This window comes from Formica exsecta, unplaced genomic scaffold (assembly GCF_003651465.1).
Source record: "Formica exsecta isolate Colony F162 unplaced genomic scaffold, ASM365146v1 scaffold92, whole genome shotgun sequence".
Classification (NCBI taxonomy): Eukaryota; Metazoa; Arthropoda; class Insecta; order Hymenoptera; family Formicidae; genus Formica; species Formica exsecta.
This window is the reverse complement of record NW_021853687.1, coordinates 97,844-125,608: the sequence shown is the minus strand read 5'-3', so window position 1 is coordinate 125,608 and position 27,765 is coordinate 97,844. Positions and strand designations below refer to the sequence as shown.

The 27,765-nt window shown below is 36.0% G+C and overlaps 2 protein-coding genes across 10 annotated transcripts in view; one reads left to right on the top strand and one right to left on the bottom strand.

Moving 5' to 3' along the window:
* The window catches only part of LOC115245157 (laminin subunit alpha-1-like), an 84,938-nt gene extending 83,477 nt beyond the window's left edge, over positions 1–1,461 (top strand). The window contains exons 31-32 of the mRNA XM_029823299.1: positions 210–578; positions 675–1,461. Coding sequence (XP_029679159.1) covers positions 210–578; positions 675–817 — 512 coding nt within the window. The 3' untranslated portion in view covers positions 818–1,461. The remainder of the gene's footprint in view (positions 1–209; positions 579–674) is intronic.
* A 526-nt stretch (positions 1,462–1,987) lies between these two features.
* The window catches only part of LOC115245158 (patronin), an 89,385-nt gene continuing 63,607 nt past the window's right edge, over positions 1,988–27,765 (bottom strand). For 4 of the 9 annotated variants that reach the window (XM_029823300.1, XM_029823301.1, XM_029823302.1 and 1 more), the window contains 26 exons: positions 26,967–27,062; positions 23,013–23,228; positions 21,821–22,275; positions 21,367–21,482; positions 20,506–20,616; positions 18,998–19,079; positions 18,515–18,734; positions 17,860–18,394; positions 17,382–17,548; positions 16,635–16,646; positions 15,628–15,807; positions 14,050–14,183; positions 13,769–13,922; positions 13,489–13,687; positions 12,952–13,184; positions 12,026–12,200; positions 11,598–11,878; positions 10,897–11,190; positions 10,519–10,755; positions 10,155–10,332; positions 8,849–8,968; positions 8,141–8,236; positions 7,514–7,612; positions 5,926–6,120; positions 5,513–5,795; positions 1,988–5,366 (listed from right to left, as the gene is read on the bottom strand). In XM_029823300.1, the coding sequence (XP_029679160.1) occupies positions 5,222–5,366; positions 5,513–5,795; positions 5,926–6,120; positions 7,514–7,612; positions 8,141–8,236; positions 8,849–8,968; positions 10,155–10,332; positions 10,519–10,755; positions 10,897–11,190; positions 11,598–11,878; positions 12,026–12,200; positions 12,952–13,184; positions 13,489–13,687; positions 13,769–13,922; positions 14,050–14,183; positions 15,628–15,807; positions 16,635–16,646; positions 17,382–17,548; positions 17,860–18,394; positions 18,515–18,734; positions 18,998–19,079; positions 20,506–20,616; positions 21,367–21,482; positions 21,821–22,275; positions 23,013–23,228; positions 26,967–27,062 (5,013 nt within the window). In that variant the 3' untranslated portion in view covers positions 1,988–5,221. The remainder of the gene's footprint in view (positions 5,367–5,512; positions 5,796–5,925; positions 6,121–7,513; positions 7,613–8,140; positions 8,237–8,848; positions 8,969–10,154; positions 10,333–10,518; positions 10,756–10,896; positions 11,191–11,597; positions 11,879–12,025; positions 12,201–12,951; positions 13,185–13,488; positions 13,688–13,768; positions 13,923–14,049; positions 14,184–15,627; positions 15,808–16,634; positions 16,647–17,381; positions 17,549–17,859; positions 18,395–18,514; positions 18,735–18,997; positions 19,080–20,505; positions 20,617–21,366; positions 21,483–21,820; positions 22,276–23,012; positions 23,229–26,966; positions 27,063–27,765) is intronic. The other 5 variants (XM_029823304.1, XM_029823306.1, XM_029823303.1 and 2 more) reach the window with 5 other exon arrangements.

The following is a 27,765-nucleotide window of genomic DNA, read 5'->3' as shown; positions in this document are numbered from 1 at the left end:
TATTTATTTATATATTTCTAATATCTTAAATTTAATCTTTAGAATATGACACCTTAATTGCTACATAAGAAGTTGAATATAATGCCGTGTGAATTAACAATTCACGCATGTGAAGATATAAAATAAGATCGCATTCCTATATCAAGAAACATTGAAAAACGCGAATTCTGTTGTCGGATGTTCGCGAAGCTAATTGCACGTTCTTTCAGAGAATAACTTTGAGCTTGGCGCCGTGCTTGAGCTCCAACTGGAATTCAGAACGTCGGAACTGTCCGGGGTATTGCTGTCGATTAGCGCGCCCGGTGGTTCGCCCTCCTTGTCGCTGGAGCTCAACAACGGCCGGGTGATCATGTCGGGCGATCTAGGCGATCACAATCCATTGTACGTAGAGCAACGATTCACAAGCCCGTACGCCATTTGCGACAATCGATGGCACAGAATCCAGGCCGTGTACAACGACGAGGAGCTAGCGCTCAAGGTGGACGAGCTGGATCAGAAATATGGTCTGCCCACAAACGTCAATTATCATTTCATGAGCTCCACCGCCTCCGGCCCATTATATATAGGCGGTATACCAGGTAAATAAATATCGATTGCGTATGGCGTTCAATCACATATTTAATATGTACCTATCCAACCTGTATGATAATCGAATATGGATTCGTTGCTTCCAGCATCCGCTCAGAAAGGCTCGTTGATAACGCGGGATCACTTCAATGGGTGCATCAGGAATGTGATGATAGGAGGGGAGAGACGAGACTGGACGGACATGGCCGAGTTGCACAACATTCATCTGAGCTCTTGCCCGGTTCAATGATAGCGAAACGCGAAAAGAGACAATTGCCTCGACGATCAGCTTTTTTTTTATAATTCCAAAGACTGCTCGAGGAATTCGCGACCGTACCGGGATTAACGTGCCATATATTCGCAGACGACGATTTCTTTAAGACGTAAGACTTTAACAAAGCCAAAAGATGCTAAATCGTTTCGTTAGGCTAAAGATCGTAACTTAAAGGATAGAAAAAAAGAGAGAAAAAGAGACCGTGCGCGTCGGTCTCGTGACAGATGTAAATGATGGCACGAATGAGCAATTTCGTCGTATGTACGCGTGCGAAATGCATAGATATTTATGCGCAAATAGCGAGAAAAAAGCCACTGCCATATAGTTTAATTACTCGTCGCAAATAATTTGTGTACATCAGTATTTAAAAGCCATTATTTATTATTGTTAACGTAGATCCAATCTCGTGATCTCGTGATCGTCGCGTCGACGATAGAGTAAAACGCGAATTATACGTTTTATACTTTTATAGCAAATGGTAAGACTCTTCTATGGAGCTCGATATGTACATTGTGGGAAATCGATCTTAGATCTAAAAATTTCGAAGAAGAGAATCGTACAAGTGCCCTGTAAAAAGAGAAGTGTCCTTTAATCATGCACATAAAGCGGGAGATAATCTTCGAAGAATATTTTTAATATTTAATAATATTCTCTCTCTCGATACACCCACACATTCTCTCGTTGAACTGTAATATATTATACATATGCAAAATATATACACACATAACAAGAGAACTACAACTGTCATTTTGACGTATCCACACTTTTGTTCTAAAATCTTTACAGACTTTTTGGAAGTCATCAACGCAGCTTTATAGGAAACCTTGGGACAATTTCATCTTTCTTTCAAAACAAAGATTAAATTTAAAATTAAACACCAAAAATTAAAAAATTATGATTTAAATAGAGAGAAAAAGGCGATAAAACCTTATGATTTCTAGTTATTCAAGAGTGATTTTCGTTTTAATGGGAATTTAAATAAAATTGCATTTTTACAGATATGTATTAAAACTTGACAAGTTTTCGCCAAAACAAAAGAAAGTCAAAACATGCAATTTAAATTTGAATTAATGATTAAGATCAGCTTTGTCCTCCTTCGCAGAAGAGTCAAAGTCTATTACATGACACATGCACATACACACAAGTGGGTTATTAAATTTTATTGATGACATTCGCTGCGAAGAGATGCTAACAGTAAATTATGACCCAAATCTTACATGATGACTGAATAAATATACATATCGTCGAGTAGGTAGGTATACGTTTCGTTTTTTATATGTATATAAAAACATAATATATTTACAGACACGCGCGTGCGGCGCGGATATAGAGAACTGATTCGCCTTGACGTGTTGAAATTTCTGCGACAATAAAAATCGGCAATTATATATATTTACGTAACGATAATTGTTTATTATTATTAGTAAGCGCGATTAAACCGCGGCGTACAAATTTCCGTCGTGCCGCAATTTTCGCAATTGTGTCTCTTTCTGTCTTCTTGTCTTCCCTTCGTCCATCGTTCATCCCCTTTTTCGTCTTCGTTCAGTTATTCCATTTGTCTCTAGCGTCACGTTTTTTTCCCCATCAGCTCACTAATAATATCTATTTTTCGAAAAATATAAATATCAAGCATAAAAGAGCGATCATCATCGAGAAATCTCTCGTAACGTCGTAACTTTGTAATCAATCCCATCTCCATAAGCCATTATTCTCGTTGGCTCTTAAAGATTAGTGACTATATATATATATATATTTTTGTTTATCGCAATCATATCTATCCCTTTCTCTCTATTTTCACTCTCTCCTCAAACATCACCATGGACTTACCGCAATTTACACTCCATCTCAAAAAGATCTTATTCTTTTTCTTCTTTTATGGCGCGTACCTCACGTTCGATATTGTCAGGTCGGACTGTTTCTGAATCTAAGATTCTCTATCTGATAATTCTCTCTTCCTCTCGCTTCATAATATTCGGGTAGATTTACAATAGACAGGAATATAAGAGCAGTGAACTTCTCTCTCGGTTACTGTAATCTCGACGGAGTTTAATCTCATAAGTCCCTCGTGTTACACGTAATTAAAAGGTGGGACGAATAAAGCCAGATTGACTGACATCCCATACGAATTGAAAATACATACTTTTCAACATCGAAATTCGATATGTCGCGTATTTGTGTCCTTAATAATCCTGTGTACGTTTTGTTACGCCGTCGCGGAATATGGAGGGTCTACCTATACTCGGATACGTCTTTTCGACCGAGCCGAAGACTTATCGTACAAAATGATCAGAGAACAAATATTTGGATAGATCCCGTCCATGATGGACGAAAATCCGGAGAGAAAATAATCGTACAAAAACGAGATAGACCCCCAATATTGTCGTATAAAATGTCTACTTTAAGTCTACCTATCCCTAGTCCCCTCTCTCCTCTCATGTTTTTACAACAACGTCGAAAACGACGTTGAAAGAAATATAGATATCCGATCAAAAGATCCGTTCAGCGAGAATAGGAAGCCGATGCCAGTCCCACGCGAAAGGCGAACGTCGAATTTATATGGCACAATAAATATAGTATAGTTCTTCCGATAAATTAACATCATCCACATACACACAAATCTGTTCGTTCGGACTGACTGAAGTTTCGCTGAGAGATGGCGGGATAACCATGAGAAAATTCAATACAGGTTTGAGGCTGTCAATTCGTTAAATGTCTTTACGCACTTAGTCCAATATTACAATGTTCATAACATAAGGTTTTGTAATGTTTCCTTTTTATACTTCCGAAAAAAGTGGAATATTGACTCTCGAGATAATCAACTTTTGCTGGATCATGAGGTTCCATTAATTTGAAAAAGTACAGTTCTATCGATAAAATTCGTAGTTCTAACACAGCGAGCCATCTTCCACCTTCCTCTTACAAAGACGATAAAGAACACGATCGAAGCGCAATTAGGGAAAGCAAACGTTTTCTTTCCCCGCAGCCCGTCCGCGAGGCAACAATATACTTATGCAAAAACATCCATCCTTTATACAATGATAACTATCTAATCTTCCGACGAAACGCATCATTTGCTTTGGCGTAAACTAATACATGCCTTGCATAGCGTTTGTCGCTCGCAGAAACGATAATGTCGCAAAGATCATAATCCTTACAAGGAAACAGATTCACTAATTAAGCAAGAAACTTATTTACTTACATGAGCTATCCGTTCGTATCCACCACATCGCAAAATCGTTTTTTCTCTCGCAAAAAAGAAAAGAAAAGGGACACCATAAGAATCGCACTACGCGTTACAATCGTCAACAGTCGCGAGAAAATCGCATAGAAATACGCAGCATGAGAAATCATTAATTCAATCGTCTTCCATTCGTTTGAGAGCCGCGACAAGCATTCTGCCGATGCGTATCCTCAACTGGTAAAATGTAATAAACGAGTATCAAAAAACAATATCTCCCGATTAAAAAAAAGATACTATACATATAAAAATATAAAAAATGAAATTTTTCTGGTAGAAATGCATCGCGGTGGGTTGTTGAGACACAGAGAGCGCGGAGAAGTAAAAACGAAGTCAGCGATTTGAACTTAAAATTAATGATCCCTCATATTCGCATAGTTTTATCTTATACTTTTTAAAAAGTTTCAAACGCTCTAGAGAATACAATATAATCATTCAATAATTTAAATCCCTAGCTTAGACGAAGAATGAAAAAAAAAACCTGTGCGCAAATCGCATTATGCACATACACACACAAACACATACACACATGCGCGCAAGAATAGGCGACTTCTCTTTTTCTCGCTTTGCTTCGCAGAATAAATTTAGGAAAAAATCATTAAAAAAAAAAACTTTTACGCAAATATTCAGTACAGTCGCATGCCCACACAGACGCAACACGGCGATTTACACGATTACAAGACGGTTATACATGTCGAGTTAGTCCGCAAAATCGGAGGAAGGGTGTATTTAAAAGGGGTATATTGTATACAACACAAATCATTCTTATATATAAGTAGATACTGGTAAATCTTTATGACACAGTGATTGATGCTGACGTTCTTAACGAAAGATAGAAAACACAAGAAAGAAAAAAAACAAAAAAAAACGCAACAGTTTTCCTAGTAACAACGCTCCTCCCTCGTCCCTCCTTTCCTTTTCTAGAAGCGACGTGCGAATCGTCACGAGAGATGGGCGAATTACGCACCGATGTGATGATTTCTTTATCGGGGTCAGCACCGATCAATTGTCTTTATAAAATTGACTAAGAAACGCAATGTATTCGCATTAATTTAATATGGGCCTGTATTAAAATAGTAACTATGAACAACAGAGGGCACGGTAGCGTAATGTTAAGTGTGTGACCACTTGTGTACGTAAAACTATATGACGAGTGGTATGTCCTTCTTGTTCGGTAAGTTCACCTTTTTCCCTTGCCAGAGGCTGTTGTGTATCGTAAAGGCATCTATGGTCACCGTCAGATGCTTCGTGTGAACTTGCGAAAAACATTTTCCGCTGGAATTATATCTAAGAGAAAAGAACAGAAGATCAATACTAAGATAACACCGAGAAGAATTTATAGGATGTATAGAGTTAAAAGCAGAATCAAAAAAAAAAAAAATTAATCAACAGAAATTTTTTTAAATTATCAAGAAGTGTTGTGTCAAGCTTACTTGAAAAACTTGTCGAACATATTATCGATGACTTGTTTGGGCCCAGTACCGTACAGCTTGGCTATTTCTTCCCGTTCGGGACAGTATGAGTAGAGAGCGCGGAATTGGCAGCCGGCATCCCGAAACAGAATGAGAAAGTGTTTGCTCTCGGATCGGCTGATCTCCTCCAGGACTCTCGATTTAGCTTCCCTGTTCACCGTACCAGGGAAGACGCAGTATTCCACGGCATTCAGCATTATGTTGCGATTTGACTTGGCTATCGGCAGTTTATACAATCTCGGGCCTATTGTGAGATTGATCAGTTAATTCTTTAGCTCTTATATAAATATATGACTTAGTAACTTAACTCAAAATTGTCAAAATAATGCGAATGTGCTGAGCGACAGTCTAAAACAATATATTCATTAATTTACCGTTGTAATCCATCATAGAACTGGGCGTGCTGCTAATATCGCTACTGCCATCGTCGTAGATCCTTTTCTTCGATGTCATCAGGGCGGGTGGTAGCGAGCCGGGGCCAGAGGGTGACGTCAAATGCCTCATGCTACCTATACCCGGACTGGCGGCACGTCTCGGTGGCGTCGATCTGCCCAAGCCGCTGTCCGAATCTATATGCCGACACATCATATCATCTTGATCATTACACGCACCTATGAACGCACGCTCCGTATGTAAGGATAGAGATCTCAACGAGGCGAGGCGAACATGTAATACTTTTCACGAAGACGAATAGAAGACGATATTAATTATAATCTTTCTGCGATTGCATATAGATTTGTCAGCCTTTTGTCAGCCACAAGCAATCAGAAGAAAGACTTTTACTTTATTAATAATAATAGTTAGCCACCGCCCCAAAGAACGTATTAGTCACTTGTTATAGGCGTACGAGGCATGTCTATCTTTTCGCAACTTTATCTTATGAAAAAAATTATTTCCAGAACATTCAAACATATTTTGTTTGACAAGAGGGTTGGAAACGTTATGTATCTATCAGTCCATTAAACTGCTGACTGTACTAAAATGATTCTAATGTATATAATGAAAGTCTTTAACTAATTATAGAGAAACTATGAATTTTTTCGATTGATGCTAATATGGTGATTTACCAACCAAGTGCTATTCGTTCTAATTTAATCCGTGAGCTATGCGAAAAAACGTTCGATCAATTACTGACTTTGAAAAATGGGCATACAGCAAATTCATCCGCACTCGGAATACAAGAAATACAAAGTGAGTCTCGATCACACGGATTAAACATCGTGTTCGCGATGAATTTGCTATACCTCGTCACCATGATACCTGGAAATAAAAACAGCGAAGGAATACAAAGTGGAGTATCCAAGGCGGGGTGATGGGATAAACCAGGACACCTAGATATATGAATTGGGAAGGTTATCGTATAGACGGATACCACAACCATTGACAGAATAAATCTGAAAAAAACACCGATCGACAAGATATACCCACAACCAGCTGTACATCAAGCCCAAAACAAGCCTTCAATCAAATCTTCTCTACGCGGCAACAGCAGCAACAGCAGCGAAAATGAGTTGTCCTAAGAAAATGACAAAGTTCCGCCTCGACGAAGCCGCCAGGAAACGGAGAAGCATTTTATGCAAATCAATAATAATAAATTGTACATCGCTCGCGAAAAGAAAAAGAACAAGATTCCTTTCGTCGTGAAGCCAGGTCGGGGGAACTTTGCGTCAATTTTGTACACTAAAAAGGAAAAGAAAGACGAGAAATGCATATGATTGACGTGCGTGTATGAATCATTTAGGTACCACTATCACCTTGTGCTCTCCAGCCTGTCACCATCATGCTACTACATATACGTGTGTGCGTGTGAGTGCGCGTGTGCTATTCTGCCTACGAGAAACGGAGGGACGGTGTGATAATATACATATATTATAATATATATACACGGGACACATTGAGATTGTTGCACGATATAGAAGGGAGAGATCGAACGTATTTCCAAGTCACTGTGGTGCTTCTTACCGCACAAATTCATCAGGGAATTAGACTTTCTCCCCTTAAAGTTTTGGTAAGTCTGGTATTTAGGCCTGCCTCTAACCTGTTGTTGAGACTCCTGCGCATCTGCAATAACGCAATGTTTGCCTAGTGATGCTTCAATCATACGCATCTTGTGGAAAAAGGAGCGGAAAGGCAAGCGAGCGGGGAAAAAAGGGAGAGGAAAGGAGCCGAGTCTAACTACAAGTCATATTCGCAGGGGGTACATCGAGAGAACTGAAGTGGCCGGTGCAGTTTTTGGTGCAGAACAACTGGTTGCGTTCCAACTGAAGGAGATGTTCACTACGAAGGCGCTACTTGTTAAATTAAAAATAAAAATGAAAAAAAGAATGAAAAAAAAGAGAAACGCAGTCATACCCGCAACGTGTCGCGATCTTATTCGATCGCTCGTAGAAGTATAATCAAAGGCTAATCAAATGTTTGAACACACATTCATCGTAAGATTCTGATAGCTCTGCCCATACCAATGTGTGTGATAAATCCTGCAATGAGTCTACTTTTGTCAAGCCAAACAACGTTTAAAAAACGAGAACAATCGTACAGAGAGCCTGCGGCATTCCCGCGGTTAAATCGTATAGGTAACATCAAACCCACCTCTAGAGGTCTTGTAGGAGCCACGTCGACCGAGCTGATTTACGCTGCGACAAGGCGATGAGCCTCTACCATCGTCAGGCGAATCTACGGAAGATACTAAAAAACGGGGTATCTCTATTACAATTGATTTTAACTCACTGTGGAGTTTTTATGCTACTTATAAATCTATAAATATGTATCAAATAATTCATATACATTCGCTATACATTATACATCGAATTACAGATATCGAAAAACAAGATAAATAACATGCCTAATTAAAAAAACAAGTGCAGTAAAATAAACGTGTCTTTATGAGAAAATATGCTGTGAACTGTGTAATTTGTTCTTTAAAATTGATTACTTTTCTTCAATAAAAAGAAAAATTATTTTTAAAAATAAATATATCATCATTTTCATCATTAAATTTAAATTAACATCTTCCACCAATTTTTTTTTTGCATATATTATAATTAATATTATATTAATATGTGAGATATATTTTATTCTATGTATTTATATTAATTTGCAGATAATATTGTCCTCCTTTTTCTTTCTTTCATATATAAAGCAGTTAAATAGATTTTAATTTATTTCGCAGATACTTTCGCATCTCAAACTTTTGAAAAAAAAAAAAAAGGAAACAATAGAGAAATTGATAGATTGTGTACTGTATTAGATATAAATGCAATGAGAGATAGAGAAAGAGAGAGTGTGTGTAGTGCATACCCCTGAGACTGCCGCCCCGATAAAGAGGGCCGGAACAACGTCGGTCATCGAGATGAGCAGTGAGACTATCCTGCGAGCCCCGGTAGTAGTCTCGCCTCATCGTCGGGGAGGTCAGCGACGCTACAGTAAGTGTGTTAGTGCAAAACAAAAATCGGCTCGGTATTTTCTGTACTATTCTAGTTTGGCATTTAGATCGTGACCGTGCAATTGGCGCATATTCTCGATTAGCTCATCGAACGATCTAGTGATCTATAACCGTTGACGCGATGATGAACTAGTATAGACGAGAAAATTCGGAGCTCGTGAATATGTGATTGGGTGAAAATTCGTAAAAGGAAAAAAAAACCAATTGCAACAGAAAAAAAAAAACAATTAATACAGCAAGAGTGACATTACTAAGATTACGGAAGAAGAAAACGGCTCTGATTGTAAAAATCTTCGCCATGCAACGAATAAATGCAAATTACAGTACAACATCAAGGAGACTGTTGCTATTAGAATATTATAACGAGGAAATGCATTATATATATATATATTTAAATCATTTGTCGTCTGCACTTGTGTATATTTACGTGACATCTCGTTATTCCTAATAACGCCTACACGAATATTTACCCGAGGTAAACACGAGTAAAACATGATTGAAGTTTGACTTAATTCCTCGTACGTTCGAAATAATTGACAATCCACAGACAACAATGGATTGATCTAGTTACAGTCTGGAAACTTGGTGACACGATCTACAGTCGCGACATTTATCTGTCTGTTTGATCAATATCTTATGTAACTCGGAATAATGTCAAGGATCACTTCTCGAATTTCTCCGAGTTCTCGGTGTAAGTATGAAAAAAAAACCAATTGCAACAGAAAAAAAAAACAATTAATACAGCAAGAGTGACATTACTAAGATTACGGAAGAAGAAAACGGCTCTGATTGTAAAAATCTTCGCCATGCAACGAATAAATGCAAATTACAGTACAACATCAAGGAGACTGTTGCTATTAGAATATTATAACGAGGAAATGCATTTGTGACACAACCAACTTGTAAAGAGATCTATCTTCTTGGTGATTAATGCGGAGATAGAAATTTTTGTTTTTCACAGACGCGAGAGAAAAGATAAGTATTTGTAAGAAACATTTTTCCTTTTCATTTTATTTTTTTCTACTTTTTAACAGAATTCTATTAATACGACAAATTTTAATTTCTTATACTTCTGCTTACGTATCTAATCCCCAAGAAGTAACGATCGTTGCAACAGATTATTCATTTTCTGCGAGTAATGATTTGTAACAGCAATCTCACCTGTACTCAAGTTAGAAGAGGAACCCTTCTTCCCACGACTAGGTGTAAGAGCCCCGGAGTCCAACACTGTACCAGCGTCTCCGTGAATTGTTTTGGGCCGTGGTCGAGCGGTTCCAGTCTTGCTACGTAATTTTGCTGGATTTATCGCGTTGAGAAGCTCCTTATCGATTACTTTACCCTAAAAAAAACGATCAAAAAACAATTTACAACTATATAAATAAAACATTATATGTTAAGTTTAATATAATATTAAAAATATTAAAATAATATATAATAATATAATTTCTTGACAATATAAAAACTTTCAATGTCAAATCTCTCTCTATATGTTTGTCAATTGTTTATACAATTCGCACACACTCACTTCTCTCTCCGCTTCTTCTATCGCCTTCTTCACCTTATGATGCTCCAAGATAGCGGCTCGCCTCTGTCGTTCCTCTTCTTTTTTACGAGCTCTCTCCTCTGCCTTAAGTTTCTCTTTTTCCCTACGCGCTTGGGTCTCGATTTCCTTTCTTTCTTTCATTTCCTCCTGTCTTTGTCTTCTCTGCAGTGACATTAGCATTATCCTCTCTTTCTTCTTCTCCATTTCGTCCATAGAGTTCTATAGAAAGATTCGATTAAAAGCATCTTCTTTAAACACAAAAATTTTATAAGTGTAATTAAGAAAACGAAGACTGCGCAACTATGTAAAGAGTTCATTACTATTGTTTGAATGTAATCAATATTAATGCAATACACATACTGGATCGGGATTTGTAAGTTCATTCCCAATCACCAGACCGACTCCGGAAGCATGTCGGCCTTCTGTGTTATCATCGCGCTGTTTGTCCCTTTGCCGTTCCCTCTCTATTTCTCTCTTAAGCTCTCTATCTCTCATTTCTTGCCTCTGCTGTTCCCTTTCTTCGGCTTGCCGCAATCTCTCCCGTTCTAGTTCTCGCTGAGCTTCCACTTGCTTCTGCTTTTCGACTATGCTAACAGGAGGCGATTCAGAACGCATAAAGTCCTCGTGTTCGATATAAGACGATACACTTCGTTCCTGAAGAAACAATCAATTGTTTTTTAGAAATATCTATACTTAAGTATTACATACGTAACGCGATAATTCGCTTTATCTCTACCAAATTATGTTCTCCTAATATCGAGGATTTATTTTGTTATTATTGTTAGTATCAAAATTTAAATTTGCATTCTATTTCACTTTATCATTTCTGAATATATTATATCTCCTTGGAAAGCGCAAAATTGAAATCGATATTTAATTCGCGATATACTTCTTGCCGAAATATATTCTCCTAATAACTTTGGCGATTTTTCAAAGACGCATCGCAAATGAACAAACATGTAATAAGAGAGTAACATAAAAGGAAAGGTAAATAAGAGAATATAGAGATTCGATTGTAATGAAAAAGCGTTCATTAGCACTGATGACAAAAGTGCGTTCACCTTCTTCGGAGACATTCTTTTCACCCTGAGAGTTGGCTTCGGCTTCTTGGGAGCGTCATTGTCGAAAGAAATGTAGAATCCTTTCTCACCCGCGTCCGTGGAATCGAGAGGCGTGATGTCCGGAGTGACTGAACGCGACGAAATCGTTTCCCTTAGAGACGGATGAGGTTGGAAGGAATTTTGCGATATCGCGGGTCTGGTTGGCGATGGTATTCTATACGTACGACTACCAGACGTGATGTTCAAGCCTCGAATACCTTGCGCGATATCGTCATCGTTACCTTTAAAGCAAAAAAGAGAGATCTTTATATGCATCTTCTTCTAAATTAATATAAAGAAAGAGATGGTAAAGAAAAGAAAAGAAAAAAAAAGTTGCGAAATAATAAAACGTGGGTAAATGTCGCGAAGAATATATAAAATTTAATTACCAATGAAAGATATATTCTGTGGCTTCATATCATCGGCAGGAGGAGCTGGTACCGGAGTGTGCAAAGCAGTAACCTGCCTCTTTTCCGTTGGACTTTCGCATGAGATCGGGATGTGATGTACAGTTGATCTTTTAGGCTCGGGACTTTCACTAATTAACTGACTTATTCGATGAACCTAAAGTAACAAAAAATAGATATACACTGAAAAACACTATCACAAAAACACTATAACATATTATCGCAACACTATTTTCTTGTATAATTCAATAATTGTTTCCTTTCGTTTATAAGTATCTGACAAGATGGACACATAAACGAGTCTAGACGAACCTCACGGAAACATTCGCGTGAAGTTGCGATGGTCGATGACGAGCAAAAGAAATACATGTTATTTAAATTTACAAATCACTTCGAGAGAGAAGGTTGTAAATCCGAGCCGCAGCGCAACCGCATATACCTGCCGGTGTGGGTAGTGTCTGCCATGTTGGGTGTCAAGAACAAGTGTCTATAAACGTGCATTACATCATCGACTGGTTCGCATGCGTATACGTACACGCGACTCAGGCCGAGCCTTCGTATTGAGGTGACCAAATCGAGTTGATGATCAGCATATACACATCGTGAGCACTCGGCAATAACTTTTCACTCACGCTACGTAATCGCTGCTGGGTGCAGCGTTCAATCTCGCCCCGTCTTTCTATCTTTTGCAATAAAATGATGCGTGTATGCGTGCATTGTATGCAGAAAAGCTATTGGTACAAATATAAATAGAACTGTGTGTGTGTATGTATATATGTGTGACAAGAGAGTATGATAGCGCTATAAAGATATAATAGAATTCTTATGCCGAGTTTGCGTATAACATTTGTAAGCCCGGAAAAGGAACACGAAGAGAAGATAATTGCAAAATTTATAGGAATACTCACAGCGTTACGATGTTGCGGACTAGCAGATGTGGCTTGTGTTTGGTTGAAAAGCGACGAAGACGCCGGATACGTGGGGCCGGGATGGCTCATTTGGTTATTACACAGACTATGATCCCCACCGTTGAGGTATCTTAATTCCTGAGTATCGTGCAGAACGAATCCCTTTTGCGTTGGATGCGGCGCGGCCCAAGTCCTCGTGGGATCCGCATATATGCGCATATCCTGCTGATAAGCTAAAGAAAAACGTTTAAAAATTATTTATTAGAACATATACACACACTACGATTAAAAAAAAAAAAGAAGTACAATTGTTACATTTCGATATCTAAAAACAATTTTTGCGAGTAAACTCTTTGGACGATAAGAAAATTACTTTAACATATTCGAAAAAATTTTATATCATCTCAACAATGTTATATAAAATATCATTAATCTATCTGCATTAATTTATATATTATAATTTATAAGCTATTTTATCAATTGATGAATTTATTCGTACGAGTTGATTGGCCTTGTACTAAAATAAAGTTGATGTACCGGGAGGTTGAGGACTAAATCGAGAATCCATAGATTGCTGATAGCCCACCGCGGCCATTTCATTGGCCAAGCTTTGGGCGGGTGCCGGCTGACCCCACATTCTCCTCTGCACTTGCGGTTGATCGTGCAAATAGAATTGCGATTGTTGTGGATCCTGCAGTCTAGGTGTTAACGGATTCACTGACGACATTCCGTAAGTCTATGAAAGAGGCAAAGATTTTGAGAAATGGCTGATGATGTTAACGCGAAGTGAGATGCATTTCCGACGAGAAGTACTCACTTGCATATGCTGCTGACTAAGACTCTGCAGTTGTTGAAGCTGTTGTTGCATCTGCTTCTGATGCTGCGTCATCAGGTGTTGTTGCTGTATCTGATTCTGTTGGCTCGCTAAACGCTGTATATCCGCTTGAATCTCGCTCAGGCTGCTATTCATTCTGCGACAAGCAATTAATTTTTATACCGTGCCTACGTATAATTAAATTATACATCTACATATGATTCAGAAAATGCTAATGCATCGTGAAATACGTAAAACAATCGCATAAAAGAGCAGATACTAACTGTGTTATAGATTGACGATATTGTTCCGGATCCATGTTCTCGATATCCGGGGTGCGTCTAGTTTCGATGAATGGCGCGTTACCATCGTGCTCCAACCACTTGTGTTCCACATCTCGAACATCTTCACTAATTTCCTACATTCGTTATCAGAGAAACAAAACGTTTCAGAAATAAATTACACGATGCTACGAATGTACATGTAATACTGCGATATAAGAATGCTTAATTTATTTTTGCTATTTTATTTTTAAATAAAGAGAACCTAGGAATTTTCACATAGCAAATAATATTCATAATAAGATAATTGAAAGTTTAAAATTTATATAAAATTACATATTTTTAATTTAAATATATAACACACTTGTTGATTTATGGTATATCTCTTGCACAAATTAAAAATTATTGCAACATGATGGATAAACGAAATATATATATATATATATTTAAATCATTTGTCGTCTGCACTTGTGTATATTTACGTGACATCTCGTTATTCCTAATAACGCCTACACAAATATTTACCCGAGGTAAACACGAGTAAAACATGATTGAAGTTTGACTTAATTCCTCGTACGTTCGAAATAATTGACAATCCACAGACAACAATGGATTGATCTAGTTACAGTCTGGAAACTTGGTGACACGATCTACAGTCGCGACATTTATCTGTCTGTTTGATCAATATCTTATGTAACTCGGAATAATGTCAAGGATCACTTCTCGAATTTCTCCGAGTTCTCGGTGTAAGTATAATTCGGGAAACGCCTTAATTACGCCTGTTGAATTTAAATAACTCGCCGCTGAAGCCATAAATAACAACGTAATTAGAAATGGAAACTTAAACGTTTAAAGAAAATAAAGCTAATTAGAAACTCATTAGTGAAATGCATATATACATATATTAAAATGTTAAATTTTTATAAACAGAGAAGTTCTACTATGTTAGAGAAAAGAGAGATATCATCATATATGATATTGGAAATCATGGTAAAAGTGAAATTGAGGTGATTTGTCATCTTCATTTCGCTTGTACTACGATTTTCGATACACTCTATATATTGAATCATTGAATAACCGTCACCCGATACAGATGTAAATGCAAACAATTACACCGCTACTCTTTTCCAGGGAGTGTTTAGTATTTTATCATGCATAGGGATTATATTAGTAAATTAGAAAAAATAGCGGAATTAGAATCATCGGTGAAGTTTCGTTTTCCTCTACAATATAAAAAAAGCGTCGAGAAGCATATAATAATCGTCCATTATAAAAATATTTTACAATCATTTCTACTAAAAGGGTAAATACACGAAGCGGCAAAGTACAGTTTGTAGCATTATCACGCCTGTTTTGGGATCATCTAAACATCAAGAGGGAAAATGATCAGTTCGACAAACACTTTTACTGTTCTTTACTACATCTGCGCATTAAAGACGAAAAAAAAGGAAAGAATTTAATTGATGTTTGAAAGCCATTCGCATAAGCGCGTATAATAATCGTCTATTGGAAATATTAAGAGTAATTAACTTCTTCTCGTCTACGTGAAACTTGCACTTGCGCTTGCCGATAATATCGTACCTTGAGCGAGAAGGGTCTCTGTGGTTTTTCTTGAGGGGGTTGTTGGGGTACAGAGGACGCCTCGGAAACGCTCGTCGGAGTCGCCCCGGAAGATCCGGAGGTTACAGGAGTGGGGGGACCGACTGTCTCGGCCGGACTGTCCCCCCCGGACGTTGACGAAGAGGGAGATTTAACCTTACCCTGCAACCAGCCCAACCAGCGTGCCTTGTTAAGAGTACTCAGAGTCCGCCACCAAATCACCGCCACCACCAAATACCATGGTGTCGAGCGCATCTCCCCCATGGCCAAAGTTCAGATTACGCTCAAGCGCATCGAGTGCCAAAGCTCATCCAAAAAATGGCACGCAAATCATATCGCTTAATTGAACAACAATTGATTTAGACTACAATAGCACGCAATATTTACGTTATCTCTAATTCGAAAATATAAATGTAAAGAAATTTATCATAGACATAAAGTTAAAATTAAATATGTATTTTAGGTTTCCAACTAATACTATGAGGAGGTAACGTTATAATTATACGCGATTAGTACTTTGATTAATTATGTACATTCAAAATTTTTCGATTTGGAACCTATCGTATTTCATATGGGAAAATTTTTCATAAGAAATTTAAATATATAATAAGTTATTTCTTTATAAAATAGCATGCAGTGCTTTAAACAAGATGAACCTATCTACTTTTCTTCAATATTGTTTAACATTCAATGCATTCAAGACTTTAGAACTCAAACGAACATTGAGACAAGAAATAAAAAATAGAATTGCAAGAATAAAAAAAGAAAAACATATGAAAATATGTATATATATCTTGTTGAAAATAAAATATTAAACGACATTGATAGTTTTAAGATATTAATACTATATTTACGAAAAAAAAAATCTGTCAAGTGCTAGAAAAACATTAAACTTGACACACAATTTCTGTTTCAACAGAAATGTGATTTAAATAGAAATGTTCAATCCTGTTATAATACAGAGATTCAGTGCATTAGCATGCGCTTACCATCAAGTATAGCTGAAATATCAGAAAGAGAATTGTGTTAGGACAACATGGCTAATAACCGAGATTATTTATGGAGCAAACAAAAAAGAGATTATGTCCTACTATGTACAACAAAGGCGATTATACGACGATAACCAATCTAGATGAGTCTACCTAAATAAAATCAGATAAGCAGATAAGTTACCGAATAAAATTCGATCATTATCTGTGTGAGATTAAGTAATATATTTTACATCTACACTTTAGGAATGACATTACAATTTCAACTGATACTTTTATACATTTGTACAAGCAATACCATACAAGCGGGCTTGCAATTTCGCACAATTGAAAATATATGACACGAAGAATAAAAGGCGGAGAAAAAGAAAACTTTATACTTTCTATACTTTCTGTTTTCACATTGCTTTATACTAAACACCCGTACCTAGATTCGAAAAGTAGCTGTCTCCCGCAGCATAGTAGATCTGATGTTTCGAAACACTCAGCATTCCGTAATTCGTACCTCAATTTGTTTTCAATTTCAATCATTATCAGCTCTTGCATCTTTCTTTTCATTAAAAAAAAAAAAAATAAATAAATAAATAAAGAAAAGAAAAGAAAAGAGAAACATCGAACCACTATCTATATAATAATGATATATGTGGAACTGATACAATAGAATTGATAGCAATAATGATATTAAAGTAATTGAATGTGTATTATACAGTCTTTCTAAATTACGCCTAGAGTAATCGCATGTTTTACCTTTGTGACCGCCTGCAAGAACGCCGCTTTGCCAACTTTTTGCCGTTGTTTCGACATAACAACTTCCATCCTTCGCTTCTCGTTCTCTATATGTCGTCGCTTCTCTTCGAGCTTCAACCGTATATTATTCAACTGCGAGGCCATTATGGTATTACCGCCGTTCTCATCTACCATCACGGAATATTTTCAGTGATTTTAAAGAGATAATGTGACACGAATACAATTAATAACAACTTATCTTCGAATATTGCGAAACTTTTTATTTAGTTTTAAATTAATAACATAGATAAAATTATGCGCTGTATCTAATCAGTTTGAGAAATTTAATATATTTATATTTAATCTCAAAGAAAGTATATATCCATTCTCAAGGTATACATAAATGAAATTTATTATTTATTATTTTATTATTAATTTATTATTTAATTTTAATTTATGTCTAAATAAAATTTCCACTTTATATGTGTTTGAAACTTACCAACAGAATGTTGCTCCATCTGTTGCGATTGCTGACTGCTCTGTTGTTGCCACGTGGTCGTGTTCGGCAGAGTGGCAAAAGTCGTTTTCTTCTCCCCGTTGCCGTTACTCTGACCGTGCCTCTTGCTCGATTGCTTAACATCGTCTTGCCGCTCCTGTTCCATGTACGTAAAGTTGATCCCCTTTTCAGAGCTCTGTCTATTCAGATTTGCGAAACTGGCAAATTTCGTGACGGCGTCGCCACCATCGCCGCTATCCGCGCCACTGCCGTCATTCTCTGCGCCGGAATGTAAGATTTGCCGGAGAGCGACGTTATCTAGACTGCTGTTGGACGTCTGTCGTCGCAATCGCGGAGGAGGCTCCTCGCCACCGTTGCTGCCGTTGTAACCGTTGTCCGCGATTATGTGCTGCACGCCGCTGCCGTACACATCCTGGACGCTGGATCGCGCAGGCAACGTCGGTTCGGTCGTGCTGCGCTTGCCGATGTGCGCGCCTACCTCTTTATCCGGATTTCTACCAAAATTGTGTAAATTATCCTGGATAAAAGAAATCACAATGATCATACTGCTTGTCCCCTTGAGACAATCTTCTCACGCGCTTCTTTCTTCTTGATACTACGAGATGAAACGATAAGTCGCTCCTACTCGCCTACATACCTGAGATCCGCCAAAGTTTTCGATGGTCAGCTGAGAATCGTCCGTGATGCTGTTCCGTCTGGATCGACGTCCGGCATAAGAGCTCCGCCGTTGATCTTCCCAGTTGCTCGGCCGACCCGCGGCTTCAGTTCTGGCTGCGGACTTGTCGTCCGCCACGGAGCTCAATGTGGGAATGCCTTTGCCACGATGTACCACGAAGCTCTCCTCGCTACCTGCGCGTCTGCGAGAGATAAAGCGAATGAAACAAATGCACATCAAATATACAATAACATTCCATAAAAGATATGAGACGAGAGAGATTTTATTAAATATTGCTTTGAATTACATATTCAAATTGAATTAATTTCTATAAATATTAATGCACAGTAAAACTCTTTTTTATAGAAATTTATTTTCATACATTTGGATTAATTTGAAAATTTTATTGACAACAGAATAATAGCGCAGTTTGTGGATCGCTAAACATTAAACATGATAACATACCTGTCGTCGTACGGATGATTCTCGGCAGTTTGTTGCAAAGATTGTGACTTTTTCACAGTAGTGTTCGAAGCCGATTTTGCAACTGGAAAAATCATTTAACGATGAATCGATTACATATATATATTTATATCTAATTAGATGAGAAGGTTCATTTGTCACTCAAACTATATTTAAGAAGAAACGGTAAGATAACAGATTTAACAGATAATAAATTTACACTTTTTGTTACATTAAATAAAGCTTACAACAGATCACTTGAGAGCACGATATGAAATTCCCATGGATCACCTCATACGATAACATCAATAAAGTGGATGTATAATGTAAAAGTATTCAATAACAAAACCAATAAATCAGTAATGCACAGGAATTTCAACCTGCGCATATTTCAAAAATCGAAATATTAAAAGCCTATGTGATATATTATTAGAGAAAATATATCGTATAAAGATACACATCGAGTCACGCTACAAAATATCTAGCATCTCTAATTCTCATAATCGACGTCGGACAAAAATTTTGAAAATGAACGTAACATGAAACGAATAAAGCTCAATGTACGATAAACCATAAACCAAGGCGAGACCATAAACGATACGAATGAACACACGTCGCAACGTAATTATACCAACTAAACATGGAGTGGACCTTAATGAACGGCGACGAAGTTCTCATCTTTCTTCGTGACAGTTGCAACGCACGACTAAAATCTCATGCAAAAAAGAAACGTGATGCGATGAAGCCAATGTCCAATATGCAAGCGACAAGCAGCCAATGACCGAGTGTTACAAATATATGCGACACTCGCATGCAGGTCTGTTCTCGGATATATATGTGATTCTCTGCTCTCACGATAATAATCGGATGAAATGCAAGCAATTACGTGATTAGTAACAAGCAGTGCTCCTCACACAATTCACAAACTTCCTTAAGAGATTAGTCCAGCGGAATAGACATTTCCTTTTTCGTAATTTAAAACACGTCAACTTCCTCTCTTGTTCCAGAAAAAATTTTAACATTAGAACACTTTAGCTACATATTAGCTTGATATTAATTAATATTATTTTCAACAATAACTTTTTTTTACAAAACAATATGACAGATGTATTTCTCTCCATTATATACATCTTTATATCTAACTAATAAAATGATACTGGTCAATTTAGATCTAGTACATCGAACAATTGATAAAATACTACGCTTATGCTAAAAATACTGGACTCAGAATTTAATTAAGCTCTATATAAGCAAGAGTGAAAAGCTATGATATTGCATTTTATTCGATTACATCGATTATAATTGCGACGAGTAAGCGTCGAATTTGAATGTGGGTGACCTAGCGCATCTACAGACACAAGAGGATAACGCGATAAGGCGACCGGGGAACTCCCTGATCCCTTCAAAACATTGAAAATGTCAGTTTGCGAGTAACGCGACTCGCAAGGGAGAGTAAACCACCTAGTAGAGAGCTCATGAGATTGATTCGTTGTGTGGTAACGTATGGATACCTGTGAACCCTGGCGCGGATATGGAGAGGTTGCTTCTCAGATCGGGTATCGGAGCTATAGACTGTGGCAGACTTCTCTTATGAGCTACACCATGACTATTGCGCGGGCAGGCTGCACCCGCCGTCGCCGCGTCGTATCATGTGGTTCAACCGGAAGTTGGCGAAAGAAGAAGGCGGAGGATAGCGTTGTCGTGTCAAGCATCAAGAAGAGGTTACGCCATAGAAATATATGGAAATATTATAGTTGTAATAGATTAAGTGCTGCGTGTGGAGGTGGTAAGGTCGTAGTTTGGCTGGTAGTATATCGTATTTCTTAGCAACAGCGATTTCATTCGACTCGCAGAAAGGCCAATTCGTATCAAATGGAAATAACGTATAATTAATCGCTGCTCTCAGGGAAGAGGACCGGGATCGAGAGGCTGGGATATCGAGTATGTGTGTATTGACACTGATAAGAAGCGTGATACCATTACAATTACAGGCAACTGTTATTTTATAATTTATTCAATTAATTGTGTTACGATGTATTTATAATTAATTTAATCAATTAATTTAACTAATATAATTAAGGAGATAAAGGTTCAGTGTCCTCATTGCCTGGAATAGTAGTGGAATTTTTTATGGAATATAATAAAATAAATAATAGAACGGTTATATATAGATATATAGTCCAATATAGTGTGTAATATATGGCAGCCTTCACCAATCACATTTATCCACCACCAATTTTCACGAATCCTCTTTCTTTCCCTCTTCACCTCTTTCTCTCTTTCTCATCGAAATATAACTCGACCCGACATCTCGTCGCGCAGATCTGCTTTTAATCAATAGTCTCATTCTCAGTCGAAAAATGTCTACGTACCATCTAAGTATTGCATCGCGCGCTCTTCTCCGGGATAACGAACACATTTTGCCGGATGAATCTCCAAAACATTATATATGTCCGCCAGAAAAACCACCAAGTTTTGCTTCATTGACCTGAATATTAAAATTATAATAAAAAAAAGGAATTATTTCATTTTTTTGTTTCCTTTTTTCAAAAAGTAATAATACAAAAAACTTTGGGTGGAGTTCCGAATAGGTGAATCCTCTGATTTTTTTGAAACTACACTATTTTTTGTATTTTTGAACGCTGATTACGAATATGATCGCAAATTTTCATTATCATATTTGTAATCAGCGTTAAAAAATACAAAAAATAGTGTAGTTTCAAAAAAATCGGAGGGTTCACCTATTCGGAACTTTATCCAAAACTTTCATAAAACATATTCTCAAGCAATGCAACAAAACTTTCAATTTTAATTAAGTGAACGCACCCTCTCATGTACGTAACATCCTCGGGTTGCATATGGAAAATTGAGTAGGGCAGGCATTTGACGCAAAACGCTTGCACCAGGGAAAGATTGTGCAGCGCGTCCGCCACCGAAGGTCTTTTCGATACCCTGATGTCCATCCAGTTGAGCTCGCCTGGACAGTAGAACGCGACGACAGCTGCCAAGCCGACGCCATCGCAGAGAGATTGGAAGTCCTTAGCGGCGGGTAGCTCGGGTAACCGCGTCTTGTCGCCAGCACCATCTTCGCTCTGGATCTTGGCAATTAGCGCGTGCGACGCGTGATTGATCCAGAGCAAGAGACCCTTCTCATGATCCGACGGCACGTCTCCCTCGGCCTGAGGGTCAAACCGTCGTATCGCCGAGACGACTCGGTCTCCCGTTACCACCTCCTTCGCATATAAGACCATCAGGCCTTCTATCACAGCCATATGTGCAGACTGCAATTAAACAAAAACAAGATTTATTTTATTTTAATTGATTAAAATAATTTAAAACTTGGAGAAGGCTATTATTAGAAAAAAAAAACTTTTATAGCTTCCAAAGATATCATTGTAAAATCCGCAGGGTGTCCATAAAAAAAAAAATTTGTAAAGAAATTCCGATTTTTCAGGTAATTTGTTTAAAATTCCAGGTAAAATTAGAGAATTTTTAAATAGAATTTTCAAAAATAAATTTTTGTGTGTATTTTCTAATGCTTTAAGAACTGAATGACTTTTGTAAGATAAGCATTTTTCATTTGCATAATATTTTCATTTTCTATCATTAATTGTAAGAATTACAATAAAAAATGTGTACTCAGTATTGTGTATTCAGTATTTTTTGCTACGACAATAAACATATAATCAAAGAGAGAAAAATATATATTTATAATATATTTGAAATATAATTCACTACCATTGGCCAATCAGATTGCCGATGCTTGCAATATAAGAATAAAATGATCAATGAGAGAATTTTTGAAAACATTCCCTGAGTTTGAATAAAACTCCATGAGAATTCCTTGATTTTTCAAGATAAAAACGAAATCTCTGAGAATTTCAAGTTTTCTAGGTTTTTCCAGGTAGTAGACACCTTGAATCATTATATTAGCAATAATGTCATATTCTCAATAATGGTATATTTGAAAATATTCAGAAAACACGACTGTTACGTTGCCTGGCAAGCGAGAGCTTACCATCTTGAGTGGTGAATTTTGAATGAGAATCGTTTCGGTGAGCTGAGTATTGTTCTGTTCCGCGACGTAGACGCCTTTCCTGGCCAGGGCTTGCAGGATCCCGTAGTGATTCTGATTGTGATAGTTGGGATCCGAGTATATGTTGGCCAGCGCGAGACAGTAGAGCTCCGCATTGGAAAGCGCGTGGACGATCTGTGGTTTCAGATGTTCCTGCTCCTGTAAACGATAAAAAATTCCTCTCTCAAACCAAAGGTAATGAGCGATCGTATCGCACTCGAATCATTATATTCATTATATTTTTGCGCTTGAACAATTACGTGATTAAGATAAATTGTTCTACTGAACCTAGAGATGTAAAAAAAAAAAAAACGGTTTTTTTTCTAATAGAATTTTATCTAATAGATATTTTTCTTTATATTTTTTTTTTGTTAACATAATAAAAAAGCTAAAGTTCTTATATTTTTAATTTATTCCTTTAAAAAATTTTTTTACATAATTAAAAATAGTAATTACGTAATTATATAGCCAATTGGAATGCGAGCTACATTTAAAATAGTAATGGTTAATTCAAATCTACCATTTAAAAAGTTAAAAATAATGAAAAATCAATTTGCAGTAATCAAAATATAGACATTAAATATCCCCTCCCCCCAAAAAAAAAAAGAAAAAAGAAAAAAAATGAAAATGAACGAAACTTTTTATTTTTTTTCATAAAAAACCGTTTTTATGAAAAAAAAACAAAAAACATTTTGTTTTTTCTATTTACATCTCTAACTGAACCTCAATATATATGTATGTTGAGGATTTTTAATACCATTTATCTCGTATTTTTTTAACGCCAAATATTTCAGTATTTTTAAATGTAGCATGCAATGGAAGGAATTTTTGTTCCACAAGTTTTTTTATAAAGTCATTTTTACGCTCTAATAATTTTCTCCTTTTTAACAATTAGTACTTTGAATGATTAATTATGAAAGACATAAAAATGTTTCCCTCTAAAAACTAAAAACCGAGCGGTAAAAGTGCTATAGATGATCGAGTTCGGAGAATGCGAAGAAATGAGCGACCTTGCCTCCACAATGACGCTTTGCTCGATTTTTCACGACGACTTTACGATTAATCGCGTTGAAGGACGCAAGAATTTTATCTCAACTAATATCCAGTATAGTGGCGAAGTAACCGACAAAGTCGGACAGCTCGAATCACCACGGAAACCATTTATAAACTGCTCTACCGGGCATATTATGTGTAACACTTCCTGTAAGGCTTCTTGACAAGAATAGATCGAAGAAAGGATAAACTTTATTAGCAAATCGTTAGATTCGCAACTAATAAAATAAACCGATACTTAAGATATGCTTCGTAGAAATAATACATATTTAAACATGGGTTTATTTTTTATTTCATACATAAAACAAAAAAGAAAAAACAGAATAAGATTCTATAATTTATTTTTTCTTCTGAAATTTAATTGGTTAAAAAGATTTTTTTTTTTTAATCAAACAATACCAAAATTAAATTTATTAATTGATTAAATTAAATTTAAATTAAATTAAACCAAATGAATATTTTATAATAGTTAAATGATCTAATAAATACTATCCTGTGTGAACTTGTACGTGAAAGAGATAAGATTCAGATATCGAGATGATAAATCATCTCTATGTAAAATGAAATGCACCTCGAGAATAAACGCATTACCCATACAACTTTTTAATTTCATTGTCTCTTTTAGCTTATATTTATGACCTGCACATTGCAGCAGTGTAAGTTTGAGTACAAATAAGTGATTTTATTTCTCATGAGAGGATTTAAGTTTTATCACTTTAAAAACGTTTATACTTTCGCAGAAAGAAGTAAATTTTCAATTATAAAAAAAAAATTAGTTTATCATATAGCCGTTGCAGATTTCACATTTTCAAAGTGAAAATATTTTCGTAACTTTGGTTTCTTAAGAAAGATAACTTTTCCTTAGATATTAAGTCGTCATGTTATAAGAATATCGTAAGTTTTCTCACGTGGCGAAAGTGCTTTTGTCAGAATACAGAAGAGAAAGAGTATGAAATATAGCTCTAATAAAAATACAGCTTTTATATAATAATAGCACAAATTAATGAAAAACAAAGAATTCCCGAAGCATAATCCAACTTTCGTATCTATCAAAAGAATATACTATCAGTAGAAAGTATTGTGATGTAATTCTCATATGTGTGTTTCGCGGAAAAGAAAAATATTTTTTATAAATGGCCCCGATGCTTATTCCACAAAGATATTCGAGCTCTTCCACTTCATGTCGATCCATATTTTCAAAGATTCCAATCCAGAATCTCGATTAAATCTGTTACACCAAAAATAAAATTTTCTTCAATCAGATAAATACATCTTGTTAATATTGATTTTTTTTAGTTAAATAAATATATATTTTATTTCCAAGAATGTTTTGTTATATTAAATAAATTATTATTTGCATGTAATAAAAATATACACACATACACACATACATACATATATACATACATACATACAGACATTTTTTAGGAATATGATTTTTCGACGTTTTAGAATATTCTAAACACATTGGCATAGAAAACTCGAAAAAAAAAATTTTGTCATGAAAACAAAGCTTCCTCTATGAGAAAGCAAAAATATTTTTTTAAAGATAATATTTTAGTATAATAAGGATAAAAAAAATTAATTCTTTCTTTCAATTGCAAATAAAAGCATATTTTGCTTTTATTTATTATTTTACTAATTCAAATATATTTACTGCTTGATTGAAATAACTAATTCCTTTGCAAGTATTTAAATAAATAATTGTTTTTAATCAAAGAGATTTTATTTGAATTCAGTAGATTTTTTTTCAATGTGAGAGAAAATAAAACAAATGTTCAATAAGCGAATTTCGCAATCCTAATAACTCAGAAGAGAAAATTATACCGGTATATGATTATTTTAATTGTATCGATGGCGATGACGAAACAACGGTAACGTAAAAAATACGGGAATAAATTTGTTTACGAATATTTACATAAGCTATCTAGATGCATTTAGTAAAGAATGTGTGTTATATTATTTTATTATTCGTGAGCAGCATATGGTTTTTTTTTAAAAAAAAACCTTATGAATTTGTAATAAATTATTTATAAGGTGGAAACAAAGAGAATTTACATGTTTTGTTATAGATAAAACTTTCCTATAAATTGCTTGCATGTTTCTTATAAAGAGATTTTGCTAACACACATTTTTCTTGCCAAGAAAAATACGAAATTTAGTTCCCGCAAAGTTTCTTTAGGGCTTTGTCAGTCTCGTCATTTGCTCATCAGCTTCCAAAGTAGCGTAAAGTCAATAAATAACATAATTTGTAACGCGACATTCGTTGTTTTTCATCGGTTCAGTATTGTGTTCGCAAAAAGCCATTATTGGCATTTCTGGTTGCATAGATATTTCGGTAACTTTGCAGTGCCGTCTTTTACGACAAACCCATTTCCTTTGAAGTAATAAAGAGTGCCACAAAAGAGAGATTTTCAAGACATCTGCAAAGTCTGAGAAGCCGATAATTTTTCGTGAAGAAAAATTCATCCACCTCAAAATTCAACATCATGAAAGAAAGACGTCATATGAGCGTAATAATGTCAAGAAAGTCAGTGTAAACATATAAAAGATTGTAATAAAAGTTTTTGGAGAAACGTCCATCTTTTCACAGACAATATTATATTAAAGAATGAAAAAATATTTAAAAAAGTTTTTTAAAAATTGTACATGAAAACTATAAAATTTTTGTATAATTAGTTCAGTCGCGCAAATTTATTAATTAAAAAAGTTGTTTTTAATTAACGGTAGAGGTAGCGAAATTTTGTCATTAGTAAGATACATTTTCATGAAATTTTTGGAAGCGTTAAATGTCAGATTTAGAATCATTAACAAAGAATCGTTGAGCCAACTTTAGTAACTTACCTCATGATCACGATAATAGGGCTCGCGAAGCTTTTCTGGTACTCGATTGTTGTATGCCTTCGACAGAAGCCATTTTACGGAGGCACGTTGTTTGGCCTGAAACACAAAAAGAACGAAAATATTATTAAAACATTTAATAAAATTCAGAAAAAAATATTAAAATGTTGATTTTGTTTTGAGCAATGGCACCGTCTTATGTCCCCCTTCGAACCAAACAACTTTTGTCTGAAACGTTTTTCCGTATCTTCCATATTTTTCGAGATATTTGACTGGCTCTTTTAAAATGGACCACCCTGTATATACAGGGTGTGCGCCGCTGCACACTTCACAGCGCGCGGCTCACCGACGTGCGCCCGGCTAAAGGTCGGCGCTGATTAGCCAGACTTTACTCAATCATAACTCTTTTATTAAGTGTTATAGAAAAAAATGGTAAAGGACTTTTCTTCTCGATTTCATCTGCTCTACCTGCACACGACCGGTGATGCGATTGACGCCAGACATCCTGTATATACAGGGTGTATCCTAAAAAGTGGGAAGTATTGCAATGAGGAATTCAGGACACGAAAATAAGAGAAAAAGTCCATATAAACATATGTCCGATATGACCTTGTTTTCAAATTATAGCTTGTTTTATTTTCCAATAGAGTTAAGATAGCATACTTGGATATCGGTTTGCTGTTTACGTACAAAATTTAAAGGACTTTAGGTCTTGTTAATTTGTAAACATAAACGCGTATTATTTGTGTTGTAAGTGATACGGTTCATATCTTGTGTTCAGTGAAGGTAAGGTATTCGTATC